This window comes from Galeopterus variegatus, unplaced genomic scaffold (assembly GCF_000696425.1).
Source record: "Galeopterus variegatus unplaced genomic scaffold, G_variegatus-3.0.2 Scaffold4140, whole genome shotgun sequence".
Taxonomy (NCBI): Eukaryota; Metazoa; Chordata; class Mammalia; order Dermoptera; family Cynocephalidae; genus Galeopterus; species Galeopterus variegatus.
In genome coordinates, this window is record NW_007730251.1 from 11,945 (window position 1) to 28,018 (window position 16,074).

The 16,074-nt window shown below is 38.6% G+C and overlaps 1 protein-coding gene across 1 annotated transcript; it reads left to right on the forward strand.

The window, feature by feature from the left end:
* The first annotated feature begins 652 nt into the window (after positions 1-652).
* On the forward strand, positions 653-15,387 carry DDX18 (DEAD (Asp-Glu-Ala-Asp) box polypeptide 18). The gene is made up of 14 exons (XM_008586825.1): positions 653-835; positions 2,421-2,708; positions 4,815-4,958; positions 6,386-6,521; positions 6,883-6,983; positions 7,102-7,301; positions 7,396-7,510; positions 9,533-9,672; positions 10,269-10,430; positions 10,778-10,930; positions 11,646-11,759; positions 12,891-12,947; positions 13,303-13,480; positions 14,911-15,387. The coding sequence occupies exons 1-14, from the start codon at positions 751-753 to the stop codon at positions 15,051-15,053; spliced, it is 2,016 nt and encodes a 671-aa protein (XP_008585047.1). The 5' UTR covers positions 653-750; the 3' UTR covers positions 15,054-15,387.
* Positions 15,388-16,074: the final 687 nt, after the last annotated feature.

The following is a 16,074-nucleotide window of genomic DNA, read 5'->3' on the forward strand; positions in this document are numbered from 1 at the left end:
GAGAGTCCACAGGTGCTGTATTTCAAACTGTAGCCAACCCATTAATAATATAATCAATATTATTTTTTTTAAAGTAAAATATAAACGCATAGTAATCATTTTTAATGGACTGAGAATAGAACTTATGATGGAATGAATGGAATTGAAGGAAAAGTATCAATGATATACAAGAGTATTCCTTTAAGAAATGTTATATTTACGTGTGTATGTGTACCAAGTGACATGAAAAGCATTTATGAGGAGAGTGGTCAAAGAAGTTTGTAAACACACATATATATATTTATTTATACACACACGCACACACAACACTTATAGAGAAAATTTAGGTTTTATTCGATTTCCTATATAGTCCAGGATCCAAAGAGAGTAGGAACATAAAAACAGAGACTCCCTAAGACTCTCCGCTCGATCTCGTTTCTTCAGTCTCCCTCTACGTTAATCTCAAACTTCCAAATCTCCGAAATCTCCCGTCGGCGCAGACAGCTCAGCCACGAGGTAAACCCGGCGCAGGATCCAGCCTCCACTCCCCCAGGGGGCGCTGCACAGAATCCGATCTCCAAGCCTACCTCGGCGCATGCGCTCAAGAGCACGTCCGCCAGGAATTATTTCCTCTTGTCAAGGCGCCAGGGTTCCTGTGACGTATTTCCGGTTGGCAGAACTGCGCACGTGTGGACGGAAAGGAAGTAACGTCAACTCGGAGAGTAGAGGAGCTGTGCAGTGGCGCGGCGGTGAAGTTCTTTCTTCGACAGCATGTCTCACCTGCCTATGAAACTCCTGCGCAAGAAGATCGAGAAACGGAACCTCAAATTGCGGCAGCGAAACCTGAAGCTACAGGGTGAGACGCGGCGGCTGAGAGGCCCACGCGCGGGCTGGGGCGCGCTCGGGTTGCCGGCGAGGGTGAGCCGCGATGTTGGGGAGTCTCGGTGGCTCCGGTGTGGTGCAGGCAGCATCTCTAAGAGCACCGGTGATTGTGGAGAGTGAGAAAGCAGCGTAGGGCCGCCTCGGGTCAGGTCCGGAGCTGCTGGCCACTCGCCGCGTGGCCCCAGAAGTGCCCGACTTTTTTGAGCATCAGGTTCTCCTTTCAGGGTTAGAGCAGGAGGCCTCTGGGTTCTCTTGCGCCCTTCCAACGAAACCTGCCTTTTGCATTTCCACGTTACACATTTTTACTCCCTCACCACTTTCATCCCACCCCGCCCGTTTCCAGTCAGACGTGTGGAACTTTCTCACCTCTATGCACTTACCTTTCACATTACCTATTTAATTTTTGTATTTCTTTCAAGAAAAGTCCAGGTGTCACTACAGAGCTTTCCCGATACCAATGCCTTTTTCTACCCAGTTTCTCTCTCACTCTGCTAATGTAGCGCTTCCTCATATTCAGCTTGAAAAGTGTCTTCTGCGCACGTTGAACACAAAGTTTCTCATTCCCTATACTCCCATTACTGCCAACTTTAGGTTATAAATTTCCTAAGAGTTTCTGCATACTCGTGTCCTGCACGGTGACTTAAATGAAAAGGATTTTACATGGATAGTATTATATTTTTTACCCACCTCGTTTGCAGTCTTAATTTCCTGACAGTGGGCCAGAGATCTTGAAGTCATTGTGCTAACCCTTTGAGTCCCATGTAAGATATAACACCCCCCTGTACTGTTCCCCCCTGCTGAAGAAAATGTTGGAGGTATGTTGCCACCCCGGTAGATTTTCAATAGACATTAATTGATTGAAAGAAATCCTGATGGAAACAATAGGTTTATGGGTTTTAGGAATGTGTTTTGAAGTTCACTAATATTTTCAATTCCTGTAGAATAAGACAGTGTTACTAACTACTTCTTGGTGTAGATGTAGATAACAGTTTGAACAAAAGATAACGTTACTTACATTTTATCTTTTTCCATATATAAATGGGGATTTTTGTAAACACATTCTCAAGTATTTTGTAAAGACGTGCTCAGGTATTTGTATATGAAGAGTATAGGAGAGTTGGGGTTGAATGTTTTGAAGTTAGAAGTAATTTTTGTGATAAAATGTAAATGTCTTTCAGCATACCAGTTAGTCATATGTTTATCAAATACTTAATATTAAAATGTATATTTTGTAACTGATGTTGTCTGACTCCGTCTGTTTGAATGTTTGATTTTATTGAAGATTTCCTGACCTGGATTCCTTAAAGTACAGATATGGTTTACTGAAGATAAGAAGTCAATATTGCTTTCCCTTTTCCAGCATTTTTTTTTAAAGCAAACTTACTTTTCTTATAGGAGAACAACATAAAATTGCAAGAGGTTTTAATAAGGTACATGCAAGAGAAGAAAAATCGAAATAATTTGAATCCTGGAAGCCATGGTATTTCTCATTTGGGATTCCAGTGTTTCTAAGTAAACCTCCCTTTCTCTGTCACAGTGTATGTTCTGTTTTTAAACAGGGGCCTCAGCTGTGAGCCTGTCAGAAACTCAAAATGGAGATGTGTCTGAAGAAACAGTGGGAGTTGGAAAACTTAAAAAATCACAAAAACAGTCTATGAATGTGGGCTCATCAGAAACCCAAAATGGAGATATGTCTAAAGAAGCAGTGGAAAAAGTAAAAGTTAAAAAATCCTTCCAGAAATCTACCATATTAACCAATGGAGAAACAGCAACACAGTCTCCCAATTCAGAATCAAAAAAGAAAAAGAAGAAGAAAAAGAGAAAAATGATGACTGATGCTGGGCCTGGTAGGTACTTCATTTTCTTTGAACTTCAGCCATTCACACAGTTTTTCAGTTATCATTTCACCTTTCCTCTATTATTGCATGCACAAGACATACGTGTACCTCAAAACGTTCATGGAAAGATTCATATGTGTTCTATTTTTCCATGAACTTTTTTGAGGTACCCTTGTATGAGAATTCCCTGTATTCCCCAATATATCAAAGACTAACCTTGTAGCTGAAGGAAACATTTTATTGGTGGGAATGTGTGTTTAACTTTTCTCGAAATATTGAGCGATGTGTCGTTTTTACATTCTCTAACCTTGAAGAAACCCTTACACTTAAGTAAGAATCTCCTTAGAATTCTAGAAGTTTGCTCTTCTTGGCAGTTATCTGGGCTTTTTATGATGAATAGGGCATGTTATGGCATAGTATTTTAGCTTTACCACCTTGCAAACCACATCGTAGAATTACTAACACTAAAGCAATCTGCGTCGTCTTCCTAGGTCTTTCTGTATGAAGGGACTTTGCATTAATTTTTCTTTTCATTTACCTCTTTTTTGCCCTATTTCTTCCTTTTCCCTACCATAAATTCCACCCTTTGAAAGAGACTTAGTTACAAAGTGTATAAAAGAGCATTTAGGGAACTTCTGAATAAATGGAACATTAATTTCCAAGTGAATAGAATGGGCAGGATAATGTTGGGGAGGGGGAGAAAGAGGGACTATTTTTTGAAGATGATTGAATTTGGATAACCTCAGGTGAAGGAATAGGCATTTTAGTTGATATGTGTACAATCAGAGATTTCAATGTAGACTAGGACCAAAGTTAGCAAACTCTCCAGCCTTCTGCCTATTATTGTAAATAAAGCTTTATTGTATTACAGCAATGGCCATTTGTGTACTTTGTCTTTTTGGCAAAAAGACAGTACACAAATAGTACATAAAGACATGTCTTTATGGAACAAAGACCATATGGTCTAAAAAGCCTAAAATATTTATTATCTGGCTCTTTGTAGAAAGTGTGCCAGCCCTTGAATTAGAATATCCTATTTAGGTACATATCTTATATGAAACAAAGGTTTCATTTAGAAAGGAGCTTTGAACTTTTTCAGACATGTATGGCTGTTCATCTTCACACTGCCTACAAACTAATTTGTAGGTTATGAGGAATTACTTAAACAAAAAGTGAAACAAGATATGGAAAAGCATGAGGATTGGGAATTAATTTTGGTTTAAAGTGATTATAATCCTGTTCTAAAATTATTGATGCCTTTAGGATTCTTGTTCTGAGTATGTCCCAGGAAGTGACATCATTTCTTCTCTCAAGCATTGGGTCACAGTGCTGGGAATTTTAACTTTATGAGTAAATGTTAAGAACTATTTTGAGGAAAACAAAAGTGATAAGCTGTGGAGACTAGCTGATGACATCTATGGCATTTGAACATGTGGGTCCTGCAGAGCTGACCATTTCCCAGAAAGGGGGCAGTAAGTACAGGGAAGAGGCCAGTCCTGGGCTATGAAGAGTCCTGAGTTGAGTCTAATGAGAGGTATGACTGGAAAGGTAGTTTAGGACCTTATGAAAGTTGTGAATTTAGAAGTGAGAAGCTAGGAAGCTCTACCTCCTTTCCTCCCTTACCACTTACAATCAGGGAACAGTCCAGTTTTTATCACTCCAATAAGTACATTGTTGCCCTTGCCTTACAGTTTATCTCTAGTAACTTTAAGGGCCTTTGGTTTTTCTGTTCGTCTTTAAAACAAAAGTAGCTTCCATAGGAAATTTAGGACAAATGTCATGGGAAGAAAAATCAGTGCTCGTAATGAGTTTTTAAAACTTACGTTAATCAGATGTGCTGTTTTTCTCAGTGAAATATATGGAACTTATAATTAGTGTCTTTATTTCGTTTAGTTGAACTTTTTGGGGAAAAAATGTTAATGAGATGGTATAATACATTAAGAAGCCTCAAAAAAAGTTTTGCTGGTAAATCTATATGTATATATACCTTTGGTTTTTAAGAAATTAATACAGAATATGTTCAGCTTTTGAAAATACACTGTTGCATCACAAATCTTTTATTTTGTTGACATCATTTAAGAAAATTTGGGGGGGTTTTGTTTTTTGAAACCAAAGATACAAAAAAAGCAAAAACTGAAAACAAAGGAGAATGTGAAGAAGGCAGTGCTGAGGCTCCCGAAGAGACAGAAAACAGTGTGGAGAAGCCAGATAACGAGGAAGATGACAGTGAAGTGCCCAGCCTGCCCCTGGGACTGACAGGTAACTTCCAGGAAGTTTTCCAGATACATTTTCTTTAAAATGTTACACCTGTCTGGATTATATTGTTGAAGGTTCATTTATGACTTTTAATTTACCTGGAAAAAAAGTAAATATCTCCTACTTTTTTTTTTTAAATCTTCTACTTAGTTCTTTTTGTTCCTTCTTTTTTTCCCTTTTCTCCATTCCTAACACTAAATATTTTTATATGTGCACAGATAGTTTCTGGGATCCTTTGGGGGTTTTTTTGTTTTTCCTTTTCTAAGGTTCATTCCATGTTGTAATAGGAAAAGCATTGGCCCAGAAGTCTGGAGACCAGAAGTTTAATAGAGGCTCAGTTACTAATAATGAAAGAGTGATGAAATTAATGTAATTGAGGGACTTGGGCCAGGTTAAACTCCTTTGGCCTTTGTTCCTGTATAAAGTAGAGTTTAGACTAGAATTAGCTGCTCCTAACCAGAAATGTCTAGGAGTTACTTAGGTTGTTTGTTTGGTTTGGGGTTTTTGTTTTTTAAAATATTGAATCCCAATCCCAGACCTACTTAATCAAAATTGCAAAGGTTATGGCAGTAGTTCTCAACCAGGGCAATTTTGCCTCCCAGGTAGGGTAACTCACTAATCCTGGTTTGTCCAGAACTTTCCCAGTGTTAGTACTGAAAGTCTTGCATCCCAGAAACCCCCTCCGTCCTAAGCATACCAAGAAGGTTGGTCACCCTACTCCTATGGGACATTTTTGGTTGTCAAAACTTGGGGCAATCTACTGGCATCTTGTGGCTGGACTTCAGACATGCTGCATAATATCTTGTAATGCATAGCATTGCCTCCCACAACAAAAACTTGTCCAGCCCAAAATATCAGTAGTGCCAAGGGTGAGAATCTCTGATTTCAGCCTGGGCATGAGGAAGGAAGGAGCTCTTCAGGTGATTTTGATGCCTTTCCCTGCTGCAGAACCACCACACCACTCAATGTGTGGGTTCAGTCTAAAATTCTGTGGCTATATCTCACTATTCTCACTTGTCCCTTTCGCGTGAGATGAACTACTTTTTTGATAAGACTTCATACTCAGTTTTTATTAAGTTCAATGTTTTTATTTTTTTATATCAGATTTCTTAAACGTTTTATTTCTCTCAGGACTCTTTTTTTTTTTTTTTTCCCCCTGCCTTGGCATTTTCATTTCCTGTAAGTCTCTCAGTTACCTCCTCCGCCCCTTATTTTGTTACACTATGGGCTCTGGACTTTAAATCATACAGCCATGAAGAGTCAGAAACATAAACAGTATAAGGTCTTTTTCTTAATATTATCACATAGGAATGATTGGGGTTTAGTTTCTTCTTACTGCAAGAAGCTCTTCTAAGTGACACTAATTTAGGCAACTAAAGCAGTATTTAAAAAAAAATAAATTTGCCAATAATAAACTGTCTTCTGTTTAGGAGCCTTTGAAGATACTTCATTTGCTTCTCTAACTAATCTTGTCAATGAAAACACTCTGAAGGCTGTAAAAGAAATGGGCTTTACAAACATGACTGAAATTCAGCATGAAAGTATCAGACCACTTTTGGAAGGCAGGTATGATTAATATTGATGCTTGGACATGATATCTATTTTTAGGGCTAGTAGATTGTTAATGAAAACACCAATATGTTCTCTTGATTTTGTACTGTATTTTGGGTCATGTATCTAGCCGACATTAAGTTTTTTGCAGATGCTTGAAGATAAGTGTTCACTTCTGTTCTGTAACACAATTCTTGTTTCTGAGTTAGCTGTATAACTCAGATGATTGATTTGATTGATACAGAAGATAAGGACTTTGTCTTGTTCATATTCTAACCTTAGTGCTTAAAATATGTGTGCATAGCATATGGTGGGGTATTTAGTAAATACCGAACGAATAGACTAAATGTCTTTCTCTTTCTCTTTTAATACTTAGAGATCTTCTAGCAGCTGCAAAAACAGGCAGTGGTAAAACCCTGGCATTCCTCATCCCTGCTGTTGAACTTATTGTTAAGTTAAAGTTCATGCCCAGAAATGGTAAGCTTTTAATCTGTTTGTTTTTGCCATTATTTCACTAGAAGTTTATTGTAGCTGTTAAGACTTGTAGTGACAACCACAGTTTGACTTTTACCAAATATCATCTTTTGCATCTTAGGAACAGGAGTCCTTATTCTCTCACCTACTAGAGAACTGGCCATGCAGACTTTTGGTGTTCTTAAGGAGCTAATGACTCATCATGTTCACACATATGGGTTGATAATGGGCGGCAGTAACAGATCTGCTGAAGCACAGAAACTTGCTAATGGGATCAATATCATTGTGGCCACACCAGGCCGTCTCCTGGACCATATGCAGGTAAGAGAACACTATTATGTAGTGCCTCTCTCATTGTTTTCTGTGAAACATGAACTTGACAACTAACAGTTTTCTTTGTCCTTTGTTTTATTAGAATACCCCAGGGTTTATGTATAAAAACCTACAGTGTCTGGTTATTGATGAGGCTGATCGTATCTTGGATGTTGGGTTTGAAGAGGAATTAAAGCAGATTATTAAACTTCTGCCAGGTAAGTAGGTAACATCTGCAAGTGGTCTGCCTCCTATCTGGAGGCAGATAGGAGTTGTTCCTGTAGAAAAATTACTGTATTAATACCAGAATTTTATTATAGAAGCCAAGTAAAGTACCTTAGAGGTGTTATGGAAATTAGGCATCAAATTTATTAGTCACGTGATATAGTCACTATCACGTGACTAATAAATTGGCATTTTAGAGGTTATAATGCAAGTTAAACAGTTTTAATATGTCTCACCCCACCCCACTCCTAACTATTCTTAGCTCATCTAACATCTCCCAGGTAGTCATAGACTTGTTGCCTTCTGTGTTGGATTTGACTTGTACATACCTTGGTTATAGTGCTTATAACATTATAAACTGCTTATATCTGTAATAAGGCCATGATTTCATTCCTTATGATTTGTTAATGCTTTATCGAGGTATAATTGACATAAGCTATACACATTTAAAGTATACAATTTGATACTTTTGACATGTTCACTCCTATGAAATCATCACTGCAATCAAGGTAATGAACATGTCTGTCATACCCAAAAGTTTCCTCTTGTGCCTTGGCAGTCCCTCCAGTCACCCCTCCTCACACATCTACCTTTTCCCAGGCGACTGTTAACCTGCTTTCTGTCACTGTAGAGAAGCTTGCATTTTCTAGGGATTTATGTAGTGGAATCATATCTTATGTACTTTTTTTTTGGTCTGGTTTCTTAAATTCTTTTGAGATTCATCCATGCTATTGCATGTATCAGTACTTTACTTTTTATTCCTCAGTAGCATTCCATTGTATATCAGCTTCTTTATCCATTGAGCTGTTGATGCCTGTTTTGAATGGAGATCATTGCTGGAAGACAATATTGAGTCATGTAACTGTAGTAAGGGATATCTCCAGTTATTAAGTCTTTAATTTTTCTCAATAATATTGGGAGTTTTAAGTATACAGATTTTTTCATATTTTTGTGAGATTTATTCCTGAGTATTTTATTAAAGTTTTAATTTTCATTTGTTCATTGCTTGTATACACTCATGTAAATGCAATTCATCTCATATCCAGTGAGATAGTTATTTCTGCAGGCAACATTTGTTTAGTATGACTCCAGGTGACTTTTGCCTTTTGGATTTTCTACGTAGGTAATCATGTCATCTAAAAAAAAGACAGTTACTTCATTTAGTTTTTTTTCTTGACTGATTGCCCCAGCCAGAACCTCCAGTACACTACTGATTAGAAGTGGTAAGAACAGACATGCTTGTCCTAATCCTGATCTTAGGAGGAAAGCATTCAGTCTTTAACCATTAAGTATGTATGATATTAGCTATACATTTTACGTAAATCCCTTTAGGAGATTGAAGAAAATCCCTTCTGTTCCTATTTTGCTGAGGGCTTTAATCAGAAGTGAATATTAAGCTTTGTCAAATGATTTTTCTATGTCTATTGAAATGGCCAGATTTTTTTTTTTCTGTAGTTAATATGGTAAAATTTATATATTGCTGGATTCACTTTGCTAAAATTCTGTTAAGAAATTTTGCATCTGCTCATGAATTATATTAGTCCATAGTTTTCTTTTAATGGCATCATCAGGTTTCATTTAGGATAATAGCTGGCTTCAAAGAATGTGTTGGTAAGTAAACTCTCCTCTTTGATTTCCTGAAAAGTTTCTGAAGAGTTAGTATTTCTTAAATGTTTGAGAGAATTCATTAGTGGAATCCATTTTGGCCTGCAGTTTTCAAGGTTTTAACTACAATTTCTTTAATGTATTTAAGACTATTTGGATTTTCTGTTTTTTCTTGAGTGAACTTTAGTAGTTTATCTTTCAAAGAATTTGTCCCTTTCACTTAAGTAATCAAATTTATAGACCTATAAGTTGTTCGTGATATGCCCTTCTAACCCTTTGTAATATCTGTAGAATCTGTGGTGATATCACATTTCTCATTCCTGATGTTTCTGCGTAGAGTAATTGTAGTTGTGAAGCGATTACAAACATTTCCTGAAAGATTTGGGTTACTTTTTGTGTATCTGTTCCAGTACGCAGACAGACCATGCTCTTTTCTGCCACACAAACTCGAAAAGTTGAAGATCTGGCCAGGATTTCCCTGAAAAAGGAGCCATTGTATGTTGGAGTTGATGATGACAAAGCTAATGCAACAGTGGATGGTCTTGAGCAGGTATTTTTCATAAGTAACTTAAAACTTTAAGGCTCTTATTTGGTGATTTCTTATAATTGTTTGGAGGATCATTCAGAAAGCACAAGGGTTAATGAACTTTTAATTCAAGTATAGTGAACTTGAGAATTGGGTCTAGACTCTGCGGGTATAAAAAGCATGAATTCTGAATCATTTGATCAATTCTGTTTACTCTGTTGATACCACTTGCCACATGGCAGGCATTATTAATCACTGCCAAGTTTAAGTGCGATTAAAAAGTGTTTTTAATCATCTCTCCCCATAAGATTTGAGGTGAGTTGGATGACGGAGAGACTGGCCCAGGACATGTAGCTGTGAAAGGATAGAAATGAGGTTGCAGAGATCCACACTGGGTTGATTAAAACAAGAACTTCAAGATTGAGTCTTTTCATGAATAAAATATTCCCTGTAACTGGATGTAGCTTAAAAACTTTTTGGTTGGTTGTTTAGTTTTTAAAATGCTGTAGATAAGGCACGATGGTATATGTTTACCAGGGCTCTCAATCAGATTACATTGGTTCATGAGCTGAAAGTGTTCATTTGATTCATTTGTATTTGTTTGCTTGAACCATTTCTAGGGATATGTTGTTTGTCCCTCAGAAAAGAGATTTCTTCTGCTCTTTACATTCCTTAAGAAGAACCGAAAGAAGAAACTGATGGTCTTTTTTTCATCTTGTAAGTCCGTGAAATACCACTACGAGTTGCTGAACTACATTGATTTGCCTGTTTTGGCCATTCATGTAAGTGATTATGATGAAATTATTAAAAACAGGTTATGCTTATCAAGTTCTGTAGATTGCAGGATTGGAGGTATTACTCTCCTCTAAACATAGAGTAGTTTGATTATCATTTGATAATTAATCCTGTGTGGAGGGAGTTCTGCTGGGTTTGGAGAGACAAGGACTACAAAGGAGTAAGGGACTCTATCCTTCTCGAGGGGCTTGTTGTACAGTTGGGGAAATAGGACATAGGTCAGGGAGTGAGCTTGCAGTAAAGTAACAATTCCACAGTCAGAGGTTCTGTATCTAGACTTCCCAGAAACAGCTTCAAGGTTCCAGCTCTGATGGATGTTTTTGTTTGATTCTAGGGAAGGCAGAAGCAAAATAAGCGTACAACCACATTCTTCCAATTCTGCAATGCAGATTCGGGGATATTGTTGTGTACAGATGTGGCAGCAAGAGGACTGGATATTCCTGAAGTTGACTGGATTGTTCAATATGACCCTCCAGATGACCCTAAGGTAACTGGCATCCTTGGATGTCTTTAGGCTGGCTCTACAGCAAGAAATGCACTTACCCTCCAGGATCCCTGAAAAATACCTTATTTCACATTTATAACATTTATCCCTACTGTGCAGTGACTCTGCAGTATTTCTCTGGTGTTGATAAGTATTTCGGGTTTTACAAGGCCCAAAGGAGTGCACAAAGAGGTTTGAGAGGCATCAGGGGAGCATAAGTTAGGAATGTTAGAGCCTTGGAATGATCTGTTAAGAGCAGCAGATGTCTGAAGGAAATAAAATTTGCTTGAGGAGGTAGATAATATTCTGTAGAATGTATAGTAGAATTAGCTTCCTTGAGAAGTAATTTCAACAAACAGTGGCTTATAGTAAATTGTCAACTAACATTTAAACATGTCTTTTCAAAGCCATTTTGAAGATGAAGCACACTTAAAAATCATTTTGTTAGATTACAGTGTTAATATGAACATAGTGTCCAGCCTTTTTATGGCCTGTCACCCCGTCAGGGATGGTGTGCGCAGAGGGAATGCTGGCCTGGCTTTGTGGGAGGCATTGGGAATGTGTGTGTGACCCAGCCCTGTGGGAGGCGCACCATCTCAGGACAGGTGTGCTGACAAGCCTCTGTCCCCCACTGTGCACTTACTTGAAATGCAGGCACATTGCCAGAGGGCCCATGTGGAACTCAGTGCATTAGCTCAGATTTTCTTTGTCACCAAAGGAATATATTCATCGTGTGGGTAGAACGGCCAGAGGCCTGAACGGAAGAGGGCATGCCTTGCTCATTTTGCGCCCAGAAGAATTGGGATTCCTTCGTTACTTGAAACAATCCAAGGTAAAGATCTTTGCTTGGAAAATCTTAAGTTGAGAACAGATTCCTCTTGTGAAGGACTTTAGCAAGCACCATTTCTAGATGTGTCAGAGGAGTCCTGAGTCAGGGCAGTGCTATTAAAAGTTTTTACAGCAGTTTAGTGAGGATGTGCTTCTGGCCCAGGAAGTTGGAACAAAGGGACTACCCAGGTGCTTAGCCCTCTAGCTCTGCATTGCTCAGCATTGCTCTTGTGTCCCCAGTCTCTCCTGTCCCATTTCCTACAGCCCTATTTGAAACCTTCCCCTCTCCTTTTAAGCTCCCTCACACCTACTCATCTCTGCCTCCTGTTCCTCCCTGCAGTCTTCTCTACAACTCTTCATCCTAGTATCTTTCCCTCCTACCTCATGTGAAGCAGTGGAGATCCTCATTCACTCCTGCTCCTGCCTCCTCCTTTCCCTTATTCATCAGCTTTTGACCTTAGATCTCTCCCTTGCAGTTATCACTGTACCCTCTCAAGTCTCTCACTGTTAAAAACTAACTTCAGCCCTAATCCCCATTCTCCTACAACTGCCTCCAGGATGGCTACTACCTGTTGCCTTTTCTCACGCTGCCATTTTGGGAAAGTAGTGTATATTTTCCCTAGTTAACATCCCACTCAATCTCCAAACACTCTAATCTCACCTTACCTTTCAGGAAGACAGAATTGCAGATTAGAAGATTTCCTAATTCTTGGGCCGGCCCGGTGGCGCACTGCTGCTACAGTGCGCCGCTTGGGAGCGCGGTGGCGCTCCCGCCGAGGGTTCGGATCCCACATACAGACCGGTTCCTGCTCACTGGCTGAGCGAGGTGCGGGTGCAACACCGAGGGTTGCGATCCCGTTGCCAGTCCCGGTCCGGTACGGGCGCGACACTGAGGGTTGCGATCCGTTGCCGGACACGAAAAAAGACAAAAAAAAAAAAAGAAGAAGATTATTTCCTAATTCAGCGGAGCAAAGAGAAATTTTCCCATTGATATTGGGAATCTAGAGAAAGCATATCTTGCTATCTGTCTCAGGGAGTTCTGTAGGACTGGTCATCCTTCTCTTTCTCTAATACCTAGTAAAAATCTAAATGTTGATCATCCTTTTTTACTAAACTTTATACTTTTGTTTTCTAGGTTCCATTAAATGAATTTGACTTTTCTTGGTCTAAAATTTCTGATATTCAATCTCAGGTATGTTTTTAAATACATTTGTAAGAGATAATCTTGTCCCAATATTACCCTTATAGTGTTTCATGGGGCAGTCACTGTCCTCTGATTCTGCCTTTCATAAAATGGGAGGTTTGGACTGCGATCTTTAAGGTTTCTTGCTGTGTTGGTTACCACATTCCTGTGCTCTCTTCCTCCTTTCAGTTCACACCCTGTAAGAACTTTTGCATTGTTCTTATTGCAGCATGATTTTGCATATAATCCATAGCCTGTAGCAAGTGTGTTAGAATAAATGTGCTTTTTGTGGAATGGCTTTGTTCTAGTATATTTGAAGTCTGCTTTTTTATTTCATTGAAAGCAATGTTTCTTTATTTTTCAGCTTGAAAAATTGATTGAAAAGAACTACTTTCTTCATAAGTCAGCGCAGGAAGCATATAAGTCATACATTCGAGCGTATGATTCCCATTCTCTGAAGCAGATCTTTAATGTCAATAACTTAAATTTGCCTCAAGTTGCTCTGTCATTTGGTTTCAAGGTGCCTCCTTTTGTTGATCTGAGTATCCTTTTCTGTGTTATGAAGTCATCCTGGAATTAAGGACAAAAGCTTGACGAGGGTATTCGGGGCTTTGCAGTGGGTTGGTATGTGCTCTGGCTGTGGACTGGAGGCTCAAGTGTCATCTTGGTCAATGCCTGCTTGTCTGTGCTAGCACAGGACAGAGGTAAGGTGGAGTGAGCAAAGACAGGAGCTACAGGAGCTAGGCAGCTTAGGATTTATATTAGTCCATTTCTGTTGCTTATAACAAAATACCTGGAACTGGTAAGAAAATGAAATTTATTGCTTACGGTTTCAGAGGCTGGAAGCCCAAAGTCCAGGGAACACATCTGGTGAGGGTTTTTTGGTGGTGGCTTTACAGCAATGCAGAGGTCTCACATGGCCAGAAAATGCCAGAGCAGAGAGAGTGATAGTTTCTCATGCATTCTTCTGGAAACACCCTCATGGACACACCTAATAAAATAGCTTTGCCAGGTTTCTCAGCATTCCTTACTCTGATCAAGTTGACCCCGAGAATTAACCTTCACAGGATTTAAGCCTTAAAAAGACAAAGGAATTTGTCAGACAGTGAGACCCACATAGATAGTTGTACATTCTAGGCAGAAGCACAGAGAAGTGAAGTAGCAGAGCTGTGTTGTTGTCTGAGGCTGTACTCTACACTGGAGCTGGAGGAACAGGAAGCTCTGAAGGTGAAGAGAGAATGGGACCTTTCAAGAGTTTTAATTCTCTTAGAGCCATTGAAGGGTTTTGTACAAGGAAGTGGTGAGTTCAGCAAAAGAAAAGAAACCTTAAATGTTGCTAAAGATAAAAGGCAGGGGAAATACCTCCAGTTAATTCTGTTGCAATTTATAATGTGTGCTTTATTACCACATTTTTAGCAGAAGAAACTGAACCAGCTAAAATGAGTTCTGTTCTTTGATGCATGGCAGTAACTCCTAAGGGGAGTGAAGGACCATATCTTGGGTCAGCATCCCCATTGTAGGCATTGAGTAAATAACAACTGTAATGAATGTATATTGAATCATGGGAAAGGAAGAACAGCTTCTTCACTTGTTTAAGTGTTCCAGAATCAGCTCCGAGCAGAAGTCATTTGTTTTGACACTGGGGGTGTTTTTTAATGAGCTCCCTTATACTTCCTGATTGACCTCTTAACTCACTAATTTCTTTGAGTTTTACTGTGTGGAGGAAATAATTAACATGACTATTATACTGGGTTTCAAAATCAGACCGACCTGCTAATTTCGGTTCACAATCTTGTGGCCACTCCTAATTTTCTGGAAATTTATTATGTTTGCTTATGTTTCTACTTTTTCATTGTTCAGGGAGAGGGGTTATGGTAGAAACAATAGTTTGCATGCGAGTTTTTTTTCTACGGAGATGTTATATTGGAATTTATTAGCTTTGTTGCTTGATTTCCTTAACGTTTGCCTTTAGACGTGAACAGCAATGAAGACAAGCGTAAAAAGAGAGGAGGTGGTGGTGGATTTGGCTACCAGAAAACCAAAAAAGTTGAGAAGTCCAAAATCTTTAAAAACATTAGTAAGAAATCATCTGACAGGAGGCAGTTCTCTCACTGAAATCACACACTTTCATCTTGGATAACTTTGCCCTGAAGTACGTTTCTTTTCTCTAGTTCTAACGAAGGAATTTTTGTAGCCTTTATAATTTGGACTGCTCTAACAAGTATAAATTGACTTGGATTGCAAGAACTGAGCACTGTTATTTCCAGCAAGTCTTATTTGGGGGATATAAAACAGACTAATATTCCTCGGTTACCCAAGGACAAAGCAAGGAATTATTTGGGTCTTTGTTGTAATGATACACTATTTTAATTTTAAATATTCTCCCCCTCCCCTTCAAAAAAAAATTTTGTATCATTGTTTTAATATAATTGTTTTTATACTTTTCTTTCCTGATGCGTAAAGGTTTTTGTGGCCTGGATTGATGTACTAACTTGCTATGAAAGGTGATAGAGTATACTGGACAGGTGGTGGTAATGCAGAAAATAGTCTCAGCTAATTTTTTGGTTTTAGTTGTTTATTGGATCTTAACAGTATCTATTGACCTCTCCTGAAGATGCTGCAGGATAAAAGGGCAAAGAGCTTTGGGTAAACCTAAGAAGCAGCACCTTAGGATAAAGTTGGTATCACTACTTTTTTTTTTAAGAAGCAAGAAATATGGGTTATGTGTCATTCGAGTGAAGTGTCCCTAGTAGTCTTAACATGGGATGGGGGGGTGGTGCACAGTTGAAATTTTTGAACCTCATTTACAGCAATTTAGGTATATTCTGCTATTCTCCATTTGGTAACTTAGCAAACATCTATTTTAAAAAACCACAACGGTGATACTCATTCAGATTTGTTTATTTCAAGGTGGTTTGGATTTTGGTGAGCCCTTCCCATTCTGCAGAGTACTTAGAAGACAAGGCCAACTGTCAAGTAGACTTAAAGGCCAAGACATCAGACAGTGCTCAGTGTACATTAATATTAGTTTCTTTGTAAAAAAAAAAAAAAAAAAAAAAAAATTCTCTCTTCCAGATCAATGAAACAAAAAATAGATTTTCAGTGAAAATTGAAAAGAAATAGAGGTCAGAAAAAT